Source organism: Rana temporaria, chromosome 1, assembly GCF_905171775.1.
Source record: "Rana temporaria chromosome 1, aRanTem1.1, whole genome shotgun sequence".
NCBI lineage: Eukaryota > Metazoa > Chordata > Amphibia > Anura > Ranidae > Rana > Rana temporaria.
Genome location: NC_053489.1, coordinates 592689729 through 592703778, shown reverse-complemented (window position 1 = coordinate 592703778; position 14050 = coordinate 592689729). Strand labels below are relative to the sequence as shown.

Here is a 14050-nt window from a genome sequence, read left to right as displayed (position 1 = left end):
AGTTGGAGCGCAGGAATGAGCCCTGCTGCAAGATACTGTATAAAAAATTGTAATTACACGTCCCTGTTAAACAGGGACAGAAAAATTGGGCCTTAGGCACTGGTGAAAGTGAAAATACTTGCAGATCCCTGCCTGTGGTTTTAGTATGAGAACACCAGCAATTGTATTCACTTAGCTTTAGGTGCACACTGTACAGAGAACACAGTACACCAAGTGAAAATACTTGCAGATCCCTGCCTGTGGTATTAGTATGAGAACACCAGCAATTGTAATGATGTAGCTTTAGGTGCACACTGTGCAGAGAACACAGTACACCAAGTGAAAATACTTGCAGATGCCTGCCTGTGGTATTAATATGAGAACACCAGCAATTGTATTCACATAGCTTTAGGTGCACACTGTGTAGAGGACACAGTACACCAAGTGAAAATACTTGCAGATCCCTGCCTGTGGTATTAATATGAGAACATCAGCAATTGGATTCACGTAGCTTTAGGTGCACACGGTGCAGATGACACAGTACACCAAGTGAAAATACTTGCAGATCCCTGCCTGTGGTATTAGTATGAGAACACCAGCAATTGTATTCACGTAGCTTTAGGTGCACACTGTGCAGAGAACACAGTACACCAAGTGAAAATACCTTCAGATCCCTGCCGGTGGTATTAATATGAGAACAACAGCAATTGTATTCGCGTAGCTTTAGGTGCACACTGTGCAGAGTACACAGTACACCAAGTGAAAATTCTTGCAGATCCCTGCCTGTGGTCTTAGTATGAGAACACCAGGAATTGTATTCATGTAGCTTTAGGTGCACACGGTGCAGAGGACACAGTACACCAAGTGAAAATACTTGCAGATCCCTGCCTGTGGTATTAGTATGAGAACACCAGCAAAGGACAATAAAACGGAATACTGTATGTCCCTGCCTGGATTTGTATGAGAACACCAGCAATTGTATTCAGGTAAGCTGTAGGTGCACACTGTGCAAATGACACTAAGTGAAAATACTGCAGCTAGCACAATCACCTGCCTGCCTGTCAGTATAATAGGAAGAGCATACAGGAACGGATCTAGCTAAACTCAATACAGTGTATAAATATATCTTCAACACCTGGGATGCATATATATCCTCTACACACTGTAACTGACTCACCTACCTGCCTGCTCTATCTAATTCAATTGAAATGACACTGTCTCTCTCTCTGTCTATCTTTAACCACCGCCACAACACACTACACAAGGCCACCACGCAGGCGGCCTTATATAGTGTGGGGCGTGTACTAAATCCCCTGAGGCATAATTACGGCTCTCTGTACAGACGGCGCTGTGATTGGCCAAGCATGCGGGTCATAGTGCATGCTTGGCCAATTAGTAGCCAGCAATGCACTGCATTGCAGCAGTGAATTATGGGCCGTGACGTGCCACTCAAATTTGGCGCGAATGGCGCATAAGTTCGCAATTCGTCGAAACGATCGAACATACGATGTTCGAGTCGAACATGAGTTCTGACTCGAACACGAAGCTCATCCCTAGTTTTAGCATATGACAGGTTTTCTTTACATTTTGACAACCCAGTAATATAGCAGAATCACATTACTACACCATATCTGAATTTATTTGCCAAGTTATACTTACCAAAAATTTCTAAAAGGAGTTGTGATCTCAAAGATTTTCCGCTCAGTGTTTTTTAAAGTGGCCATTGTCATACTGATATCAGTGATGACAATCCCTGCATTGTATTCCTGAAAAAAAATAAAAAATAAACAATACAATTAAATATTCAGTCTTTAGAAAGGATACTGTGCATTATACAGTACATAAATGAACAAATATAAAAAAAAAAGTCTAACTTCCACTTCCATTATTTTCTAAACACACCTTTTATTATTTTCTTTAGTTTATTTATTTTAGATACTTACATATAGAACATCTCTGCCCCCTGCTCCCTCCACATAGCATTTGATTGACAGCAGCAGGAGCCAACGGCTCCCATTGCTGCCTCTGAGCCCTGTGAGGCAAGAGAGAGCAGCACTGCTGCTCTCAGACACAGCACTGGATCGAGATTGGGATCAGGTAAGTATTTGGGGGTGGAGGAGCTGAACATCTTTTATCTTAAGACAGAGAATGCTTTAAAGGAAGAAAAAAAAAAAAAAAAAAAGCCTTTACAACCACTTTAACAATGGTGCAAAAGCATTAATTAGAAGAATACTGATAACAAGGGATCTACTAATGAGAACCATAATTTATCCCATCACGGTATGTCTACACAGGCCTGGATTGTAAAATTAGATCCTGTTGGAAAGGTTGTGTGGAAACCAGGCTTAATTCATTACATCATTAACATCTGCTAGTCCAAGTTAATAACCTATTATGCCGCGTACACACCATCACTTTCTGCGATGGAAAAAAACGTCATTTTCAAAAACGTCAATTTAATTGACCGTGTGTGGGCAAAAACGTCGTTTTATGTCTTCTAAAAAACGACAGAAAAAAATTGAAGCATGCTTCAATTTTATGTGTCGTTTTTCAAAAGTGCACTTTTTACTTCACAGAAATTGACCGTGTGTACCAAAAAACGTCGTTTTCTAAGACGTTTTTTCATCCACGCATGCCCAGAAGCTAGCTTCAATGGTAAAACGTGGTGGAACGTAACCTGACTTTGCAAGATCATTGTGAGAAAACGATGGTGTGTATGCAACTTCGTCTTTGAAAATTGAAGTTTCAAAAACGTCATTTTTTACTTCACAGAAAGTGTCGTTTTTTTTCATCACATAAAGTGATGGTGTGTACGCGGCATTAGGCCAGGTTTAATGACCTTTTGTAAAATAGTTCAGCCTGCAGAACACAAAATATAAATTTCTAACTGAAACGGTCTACCTGCATAATCAAAATGTAAACTTATTGTATAAATGATAAAACAATAAAATTAACTTGGATTATCATATTCATTCAATAAAATACTTTGACAAGGAAACAATAAAATTATATCAATATTGATATCATTAGAAAAGTGACAGAAAAGTAGTGGCTGATGAAGTATAAGTAACATTTCAACATTCCTACTTCCCACCCTTAAATCCTTCCACTTGGCGATTGGGTGAGAGGAAAGCTCAGCGACACCCTCTAGAACAGGGGTACCAAACTCAACTTCATTGTGGACGGCACCAGCAGTATGGTTGCTCTCAAAGGGCCTGTTGTAACTGGCAATTTAAATAAAACTTTGTGAGCTGCTATATAGTACCAAAAAGCTTCCGGCACTTCCCACACTTGATACAATATAAGTGCAGCGCTATACCAAAAATCAAAATGTGCATATACAAAATTATATCCAATGTGCATATACAAAAATGATATATACCAGTATATAAAAAGGTGCAATATGCTGTATGTTTCCTGATAATATGCAAAATAAATCGTTTTATGCCTTAAAAGTTTAAACTAGCAATAAAGTGCAATGTACTCCTTATTGCACATAGTCCTTATAAATTCCAATCAATGCAAAAGAGAACAATCGTGCAAAAAACAAACAGTCCATTTGGTGATCTGTGATATCACTAGATGAATGAAGATAACTATTTTTACATTTATCCACTTCACAACAGTCAAGATGATATGATATATAACATGTAAGGCCTCGTACAGACGAGGGGACATGTCCGATAAAAACGGCCCTACACACGACCGAACATGTCCGCGGAAACTGTTCCGTGGACCAGTTTCAGCAGACATGTTCTGTCGTGTGTACGAGGCCTTAGTGGATGAGTAGCTTGGTGGCTTCATTGGTTAGGTTGTATTTTAGAGATTTTACAGAGGTGAAGTCTACAAGATTTGGATTGTGATAGGATTTGGGGATGAAAATATGGGCCAGAGTGCAGAATTAAACCTAGTACACTGGCATGAGAGGAGGGACTGATAGTTACAGATTATCAGTGCCCATCAGGGCAGCCTTATCATTGTCCATCAGTGCAGCTTATCAGTTCCGACTCATCAGTGGCCGTCAGTGGCGCATCATCAGTGCAGCCTATCATTGCCTATCAGTGTAGCCTATTAGTGCACATCAGTGCAGCCTACCATTTCCCATCAGTGCAGCATATCAGTGCCTATCAGTGCAGCGTATCATTGCCCATAAGTGCAGCATATCATTGTCCATCAATGCAGCCCATTAGTGCAGCATATCATTGCCCATCAGTGCAGCATATCATTGCACATCAGTGCAGCATATCATTGCCCATACGTCAGCATATCATTGGCCATCAGTGCAGCATATCAGTATCCATCAATGCAGCCTATCATTGCCCATACATGCAGCCTCATCAGTGCCCAGCAATGCATCAGGGAGGAATCAGGAGGAGCTGCTGGCTGGATGACACAAAGTGGGGCTCTCCCTCTGAGACGTGGCTTATATATGAAAAGCAGCGCTGTCAAATTAGGTCCCGCCTCCTAGACACTGGTCCAATGCCGGTCCAGAAGGCAGGACTTTGATAGTGGCTGGCTATTCATATATGTAATAAGGTCCTAGGCCTCCTTCAGTCTAATGAGAACCTCCAGGGCCAGAGATAGCTGACATTCTTCTGTGCAAAGTGGGTTGTGAGGCATGGTAGGTGCAAAATGATTAAAGTCACTGGGCGCCAGAAACTTCTTGAGGAGAGAGGGTTAGGGCCAGGATACCCTTAGGTAGTTGCAAGTTCAATTGGCAGACTCCAAGGCTTTGATAGGAGAACAGCCATGCAGGGAAATGCATCTAGCAAGACGCCACATCTGCATGTGCAGAAATGCTGTTTCCTATGGCAACAGTCTTTAACAGTTCCTAACCCAAAGCTTTACAGTTCCTTTCTATTCCACTACAATCACTCCTTGTAGTTCTTCAGCCCACCGAGCTCCCAGTCTCTCACTAGATCCACTGATTCATTGTCACTGAATCCCTTGAGCACCGCCTATCTTCACGGTGGTATCTTCCTCACGTGTCATCCTCGCTTCTCTGCTTGGTCCCTAGCTTGACACTCAAGATACCTCTCAAGCTTCACCCCTGCTGTCCTGCCTGGTCCCTGGCTTGACACACAAGGCTGCTCTGCAAGAGTCCTCTCCACTGACTGGGTCCCTGGCTTGATACCCACTGAAGTTTCCAGATTCTTCACCGTCCCCAATTGGTGAGAATGCTGCTCTGGTATTTGCTTCAGTTACTCACTGTGGTCCCTGGTAATTAGGCGGATAGTCCCTTACTGGCGACAGCTTCCTCTCTACCTCCGACCATGACAGATTCTCTGACCGGAACTTTTGGTTGGACTGCAAGCTGCAGTCCCAACCCTGCGCTGCTCTCTTGCTTCTGGATAGGCCCTCAGACAGCCTAGCAGCCAGATGTGCCCAGGATAGGCCCAATCTCCAGCCTAGCAGCCTGGGCAGTACAACACATGTCTACCCAGATAGCCGTCCAGGTGGCACAGAACATAGATCACCTGACTCCACCTGAGTATATATCTATAGGCTCTCCCAGCAGGCCAAGGGACTCAAGAAAACCCCTACCCATTGGCTTAGATACCCCATATACCCGTAACCTGACCTTCCATTGCCCTTCTCATATCTAGTACCACCAAGTACCCGGCCACCTAGTGGTAGAAGAGAAAAGTGCAACAAGGTCAAACTTAGGGAGAAATGAATAGATCTCTAACAATAAACTAGAATAACTATTCCTGGCAAGTAAATTTGTGAGGAGCAAACCTACCTAAACTCCAGGGTGTTACATATAAAAGCCTTATCTCAACAGGAGATCCCTGATTTTTCCAACAGTTTCTTGGCTGATCGCTTCTGTCAGAAGTGGTTTGGCCTTTTGTACAGTACATCAGAATGGCCCAGGGGCAGGGAGCCCCCCCTCCGGGCTGCTCTGATGGGCACACTGCTTCTGCCAGAATTGATCAGCCAGGAAACTGTCAGCCTAGTCTACCCCTGCTCCCCACTCACCCTCCGCTAATTTCCGCTTGCCAAATACGAGCAAGCCAGTGGAAATTTTGAGGGCTGCGTATGTGAACGCCCATGAATGGGAGCAAGGGGATGGACCTTGAGTTGTTCAGGCTGGTTGGGTCCAGTGAGGGTTTTTTAGGTATGGGGGTGAAGAATGTTTGGTAACAAGACTTGTAGGTGTTACTTCACTGCAGAAAAAATCATGTCTTCTACCATGTGTGTAATAGAGTTGTTTAAGTGTCTGGATGTATAGAAACACATACTCCCTTATACTGTGTGTAATTTCATCTTCATATTCTAGGTTTTTAAATGAAGTTCCTTTTATATCAGCAGCTATCTAATAAACAATCCATTTAAAGTTAAAGTAGTTAAAACCCTATCAACCACCAGTCAGTCCATCTGGTACCTGCTGTATATACTGTTGTACAAACCTCATGATCCTCATAAAATGGATGTTGCACAGAAAATTGGCTAATATACTGTAATTGCTCTTTTGCAAAGAAGCCGCTTTTCAGAAGTTAGATCTCAATCTTATTTCTTAGTATGCTGACTGCAAGTATAGAGTATCTGTCACTGGCGGAACTACATTTGTATCTGCTTGCAGAATGGATTTTATTTTGTTCCACTTTGTAACAACTTACATGAGTGAACTACTACACAGATCAGGTGAACTGAGCAACTGCATTTTTTTTATTCTTATAGATTTGAAGATCCACAGAGAGACAATGCACAAATTATCGCTTGAATTACTGCCAAGCATGATTCTCTGCATATGACAAAGACTTAAAAATAAGGAAAGCGGTGTTACTCCAAATATCAGCACTTACCACAGATTAAAATAGTTTGCCCTTTTTTCCATCATCTTCCATGCTACACCGTGTGACCAGTGGCGTATCTATCGGGGGATGGGGGGGCGATCCGCCCCGGGTGCCACACTGGGGGGTTTCAGGCTGGCGCCCCCGGTCTCCCCATAACTGAAGCAGTACAGCAAAACGGACTCAGGCAGTGCAGCGGCGATGGCTGTGACAGAATGCAGGGGTGCGGACTTTACCACAGCCCAGGTGACACGCCGCAGGACTGACGCAGGAGATAGAAAACACTGTCTCTCTCTCCTGTACAGCAGGGGAAGGAGATAGAGACAGTGGGGCAGCACCGCAGCACTGAATAGAAGACGGGAAATGCTGGAGTCAACTAGCAGGTTATTGGTTGCTAGGTGGTCCTAGCAACCAATTATTAGCATTGTTAATATGAAAAATGAACTTCAGCAGTTCCCGCCCCCTCTGTTCAGTGCTGGTGTGTCTCCCCTGTGCGTGAGAAAGGTAGGAAAGGGCAGAGCTGTGAAACATGCAGGAATCCAGAGCTGGGAGAGGGGCTCTGTAATGTGCAGGGGGTCCAAAGCTAGGGGGTGCCTGTGTAACATGCAGGGGGTCCAAAGCTGGGGGGGAGGGATTGTGTAATGTGCAGGGGTACAGAGATGCAGGGCGTTGTGTAATGTAAAGGGGTCCAGAGATGCAGGGGGTTGTGTAATGTAAAGGGGTCCAGAGCTGCGGAGTGAGGGGCGGGCTTTGTAATGTAAAGGGGTCCAGAGGTGCAGGGGGTTGTGTAATGTAAAGGGGTCCAGAGGTGCGGGGGTTGTGTAATGTAAAGGGGTCCAGAGGTGCAGGGGGTTATGTAATGTAAAGGGGTCCAGAGCTGCAGGGGATTGTGTAATGTAAAGGGGTCCAGAGCTGCAGGGGGTTGTGTAATATAAAGGGGTCCAGAGCTGCGGAGTGAGGGGCGGGCTTTGTAATGTAAAAGGGTCCAGAGCTGCAGGGGGGCTGTGTAATGTAAAGGGGTCCAGTTGTGGACAAAAAAGTAGTGACAAAAAAAAAGTATTTGGTAGCAAGGGGCACAGTGGAGTGTTTTTACATTTTAAAGTTGGGAAGGGTGCCAAATGCTATATATAGGATCCGCCCCGGGTGCCAAATGATCTAGGTACACCCCTGCCTGTGACATCTTCTGTACAACAGAAAAGATTGCCCACACTGATGGATAAAACACCACCGTAAGCAAATATTATTTTCATTTAGAAATCGTGCATCTGTCTACAGCATTACTTACATGGCAGGTTTGGTTACATGATTGCATAGAAATATTTTCTGAACCTTGGCCCTAACCAGTTTTTTGTTCCCCATCTTAAGCCTAAAATAGAATGGAGAACAGAGATCATTCTAGTACAAACCACTGTCCCTTGAAATATGAGGTACAAGGAAGCCTCACATGGAGGAGCCCAGCATGTATCTAGAGGCCAGTTTAAAAAGACTTCAATGGTTTAAGAAAGGCTTTTCTGATTAGATTATATCATCCTATTATTTCCTCCTCAGAAAGATTAAACAGACTGACCTAAAAAAAACTGGTTTGAGATTCTTTCCACAGTGTTATGCTCCAGCATTAGGCAGAAAGCAGCAGAATGACAGTCTGAAAAGATTGAATGCCTGAGCCCAGTGTTATTGTCCCAGCAGAGGGATAATACCAGCGTTAACAAGGAGCTAGCGATTTTTATCTAAACTGTGATTACACCAATTTAACATGAAAGAACAGTACGGTACGCAATATATGAATTAATTGCTACCGCTTCTGCAAAGTTTAGCTGCATTGTAAAACTAGCGATAAAGAGTTGCTAATAAATTGCTTACCCTGTTTTATTTATTTATTTGTTCATATTTCTGCAAGAGAAAATTAGTTACATTTGCCTTCGTTATTAAGGTGGGGAAAAAAAAGTTATGAATTCCTGCTGCTGGTTGGTTTCTTTGTGCAATTAAATGTGTTAGGGAAGAAATACACATACTTTGAAAGGAGACTACATATAAAAACTGGAAGCATAAAGGAGTATTTTTCGGCCTGGATTTACTGATGGTTACTGATGAATGTTGCAGAGGGCAGATGTGGGTAAGTGCAAATGAAGAAATCAGGTGACCACACAGGAAATTGGATTGAGCAAAGCATAAAGATATATATTTTTAACAAATTTAGTGTACCCTTGGTGAACATATTCCCTAGGCATCAACATGTTCATAAGAATAGGTTTCACGTACAGTATCCTTACAAAAAATGTGTAGCCCCCTTATGGGGGGTTATGAGAAATTGCCCTCTTCAAACAGGATATTGCGCTAAACCGGTAGTAGGCAGGGCTAGACTGGGACAAAAATGTGGCCCTGGACTTCATCCAGACAGGCCCACTTTGACAGGTCGCTCCCATGCAGGGTGAGGTGTCCTGGGTTAAGTTTAGCTGGAGAGGACTGACTTCCATGACTCTCTGGATTGCAAAATGTATATTAGGGACCAGGGATTTCAAAGGCTCGAGGAGACATGGGAGGGAAGAGCCTTCAAACCCTGACTACCAGGACTTTGGTCCAGAAGAGGTTAAGTCCCAGGTGAGGGAGGCTTGAAAGGCAGCAGAAGGAGAGAGATAGACCAGTTTTACAGCTACAGGGCAGCGGTTATGCACAGGATCACCTTTATATAGGTGATCCTGCACTTTCTGGTGTGAAAGCGTGTCGCTCGTGGATCGCTTCCTCTGTGATAATGCACAGTGGGAGCCAATCAGCAGGTACCGTGGACTCGATAACCACCAGCACGCACCAATCGTTCAGTACATAGGCAGAACCGTGGTCTTCCTATGTAAACAAGGGAGACTGCCGTTCTGTCAGTAGGTCAGGCATGGATACTATGTTCGTGCAAAGCAGGGACATGGATCCATGCCTTCCCCTAGTAAAAGTACCTCCCACAGTACACAAACACTGGCTAGGAACACTGTTAACCCTTTGATCGCCCCTGATGTTAACCCCTTCCCAGCCAGTGTCAATAGTACAGTGACAGTGCATATTGTTTAGCACTGATGACTGTATTGGTGTCACTGGTTCCCAAAACGGGTCAAAAATGTCAGTTAGTGTCCGATTTGTCTGCCACAATATCGCAGTCCCGCTATAAGACGCTGATCGCCGCCATTACTGGTAAACAATAAGTAAATAACAATTCCATAAATCTATCCTATAGTTTGTAGACGTTATAACTTTTGTGCAAGCCAATCAATATATGCTTATTGTTTTTTTTTTACCAAAAACATGTAGCAGAATACATATTAGCTCAAATGAATGAAGAAATTAGATTTTTTTTTTTTAATTATTGGATATGTTTTATAGCAGAAAGTAAAAAAGATTGTTTTCTTTTTCCAAATTGTTTGTTTATAGCGTAAAAAATAAAAACCGCAGAGGTGATCAGATATCACCAAAAGAAATCTCTATTTGAGAGAAAAAAAGAACATTCATTTAATTTGGGTACAGTGTCACACGACCACACAATTGTCAGTTAAAGTAACTCAGTGATGCATTACAAAAATGGCCCGGTCATGTATTTGGGGGAGGGGGGGGTAAATCTTCCAGAGCTGAAGTGGTTACAGCCAAAACTATGATTAAAATAAAAATTCCATATACAGTACAGTGCAGTCTTTCTGTAGTAATAGCACAGCAGTTTTTGCTTTCCCCTCTTAATACCTATTGATCCTGCCAGGAGATCTGATTTTTTTTTCCTTTAATCCCATACAGTTACTAGAGCAATTTTTTATTTATTTTTTGCTATAGTGGTCCTTTAAGTGCAAATAGTGTTTACCAGCTGTTCCTAACTTCAGTACACATTCATTTAATCAAATATAAAAATAGATATATTCTGTAAATTTATATATATATATATATATATATATATATATATATATATATATATATATATATATATATATATATATATATATATATATATATATAAATGAAAATTATATTAATAAAATCTAAAAAAAAATCTTACAGCGTCAATATTTGTTAAGCCAGCTCAGTATGGATTCCTTTTGCTCTTCACTTCGAATATGCTTATAGTGACAGTAGCACAATAATTAATGAAAAGCATATAAAAGTTCAGCAGCAAGAATAAGGACCATTATCCTCCAAGGAACAGCATGAGGTCATATTATGCTACAGTAAAGAATATTGTGCGCTTGCTATGTAATGCCCTTTAGAACTAATACTATAAATGTATATAATAATAGTCAGGCAGTCTCAAGAGGTTTCCTTGAGCTAAAGTGTGCTTAAAGGCAAGTGACAAATGCTTTCAATAACCTGGTACTTGGAGATATTTTTATTCATGTAGGCAGAATGTTATGGTAACGTATAAAGAAAAATAATTAAAAGGTTAAAAGAACACGATTACAGCAGGTTGGAAATCACTCTTAAGCCTCGTACACAAGATCAGTCCATCCGATGAGAACGACCGTTGTCATCGGTTAACCGATGAAGCTGACTGATGGTCCGTCGCGCCTACACACCATCGGTTAAAAAACCGATCGCGTCAGAACGCGGTGATATAAAACACAACGACGTGCTGAAAAAAATGAAGTTTAATGCTTCCAAGCGTCGACTTGATTCTGAGCATGCCTGCATTTTTAGCCAATGGTCGTGCCTACTAACGATCGGTTTTGACCTATCGGTTAGGAATCCATCGGTTTAATTTAAAGCAAGTAGGCTTTTTTTTAACCAATGTTTAAATAACCTATGGGGCACCACACGATAGCTTTTGACCGATGAAAACGGTCCATCAGACCGCTGTCCTCTGGTTAAAGTATCGTGTGTACGAGGCCTAAGGCTCTAAAAGCTCACCCTATATATTGGAGGTTGGGTTTATGATCATTTTGATCAGGTAATATGTCAGCTAATATGTTTTCCCAGAATTTATTTTTTCCCTTTTGTTTCCAAGCAAGCTGAACAGAAAGAGTGGAAGCATAAGCTTTACTCATCATGGACTTATACTGTACAGTCTCATCTAATGTCCTGAAACTTGATGGAAAGCATAGTGTGCTGATCACTGATCTACTATGGTTTACCAAGGGACATTATTCAAGTATAAAAATCGATTTCTTTATTTTGTTATACTTTTCCATCGTATCTCCCTTGCGTTACTTACTGTATTTTTTTTTGTGCCTGCATTTTTTTTTTATTATTTGTATATTATATAAATGAAAACAAGAATGTGGAATACCTATATATGAGTGGAAGTGCCTAGCACCCCAAGGTGGGTACTGGCACATCCAGGAACTAGGGATATCTTGCCTCTGGAGTTCTCAGGAGATATAAGAATCTACTGGGTAATGCATTCTATATTCCAGTAATAACTAAAGCATCACTTTATGGTGAACAGAACTAGGGATGCAGCAATCATGGGCGTCCGCTCCATAGGGCAAGGGGGGGTCATTTGCCCCCCCTGGAATCGCCAGGGAGAGCCAGGAGCAAGGTCGAACGGGCCCGGGGGCCAATTTAAGCGGTGACTGCAGCGCTCCCCTCCCCTCTAGTTGTCCTTTATTTAGAGTGCCTGTGCCTCTTCTGGAATCAAATCCATTTGTCCCTCATTCCAAAAGGTTCCTATTTTAGACCTGAAATAAATATACTGTGAATATAGTGTAGTGTTTCAGTCAAGGGAAAGGGGTGCTGTGTAATGTAAAGGGGTCCAGTGGTGCAGGGTGCTGTGTAATGTAAAGGGGGCCAGTGATGCAGGGTGCTGTGTAATGTAAAGGGGTCCAGTAATGCAGGGTGCTGTGTAATGTAAAGGGGTTCAGTGGTGAAGGGTGCTGTGTAATATAAAGGGGGGCAGTGATGTAGGGTGCTGTGTAATGTAAAGGGGGCCAGTGATGCAGGGTGCTGTGTAATGTAAAGGGGTTCAGAGCTGTGGGGAGATGTGTAATGTAAAGGGGTCCAGAGTTGTGGGGTGCAGTGTAATGTAAAGGGGTCCAGAGGTGCAGTTGTGGAGAGGGGGAACCCAGTAGTGACAAAGAGATATTGAAGGATGCAGGGGGCACAGTGGGGTGTTTTTACATTTTAACGTGGGGGGGGGGGTGCTTTTAACCCCCGCTAGCGGTCCAGGAAAGGGTAAAATGCGACTGTGTATTGTCGCTGCCGAATCGCCCCCCTCTGAAAAAATTTCAGCGGATGCCCATGGCAGCAATACCATCTTTTTAAGACAGTGCACCAGTACCGATACTTACCAATACCTATGCTGGGTTCACATACGTGTGTGGCTGGTTTGCAGCGCAATTTCAAGGCCCGTCTGGTGAGACCTCGTTCAGCAGTTCAGGTTTGAATTGTTAAAGTGTATGACATTGGAAATCGCACCTGAACCAGGCTGAGAATCAAACCCTATGTAGATATTCGCAAGCCCACCAAGGATCATCAATTTCAACCAAACGTTTTATTCAAGAAAGATCACAACACAAAGCAGTGTAGTACAATGTTGATGAAGGGGTCCTGTGTGGCTCCGCAAATGTTGCACTACACTGCTTTGTTATGTGATCTTTCTTGAATAAAAAAACGTTTGGATGAATATCTACATATCTTATAGGTTCCAATATCCATCTAGTGATTGCTACATCACTTAGTAGCCTAAAGAGCTTATTCCAGGAACGTGTGCGATGGGAATATGGGGCCAGATCCTCAAAAGGGATACGCCGGCGTAACTGCTGTTACGCCGTCGTATCCCTGTTTCTAACTATGGAACTGATCCACAGAATCCGTTTTCCATAGTTAGGCAGAAGATCCGGCATGTGTAAGGGACTTACACTCCTGGATCTTAGGATGCAGTACCGCATCCGCCGTTGGGGGCATTTCGTGTCGAAATGCCGCCTCGGGTATGCAAATTAGCACTTACGGAGATCCACGAAGCTTTTACGCTTCGTTTTTTCTCCGTAAGTTTTAGTTTGCAAACGCAAAATTAGGGCTGCTTTTACAAAGTGTAAACTGTTTACACCATGTAAAAACAGACCCTTCTGTCCAGCGACGCGATTTTTTTTTTGTCTTGAATTTTTTTTTTTCGCTGTATCTTTTTTTTTTCCCAAAGCAAATTTATTGACCCGACGCGATCCACAAAGCTCGGCGTAACGTAATTTCGCGCTATGCACGTCGGGAAAATGACGTCACGAGCATGCACAGTACGGCCGGTGCGGGAGCGCGCCTAATTTAAATGGGAATCGCCCCCATTTGAAGAGGAACGCCTTGCGCCGGCGGAATTTAAGTTACAC

General features: G+C 42.7%; 1 protein-coding gene across 2 annotated transcripts in view; it reads right to left on the bottom strand.

Annotated features, from left to right (window-relative positions):
- The window catches only part of ARAP2 (ArfGAP with RhoGAP domain, ankyrin repeat and PH domain 2), a 481396-nt gene that overhangs the window by 306244 nt on the left and 161102 nt on the right, over positions 1-14050 (bottom strand). For both annotated transcript variants that reach the window (XM_040335148.1, XM_040335150.1), the window contains exon 10: positions 1639-1745. In XM_040335148.1, the coding sequence (XP_040191082.1) occupies positions 1639-1745 (107 nt within the window). The remainder of the gene's footprint in view (positions 1-1638; positions 1746-14050) is intronic.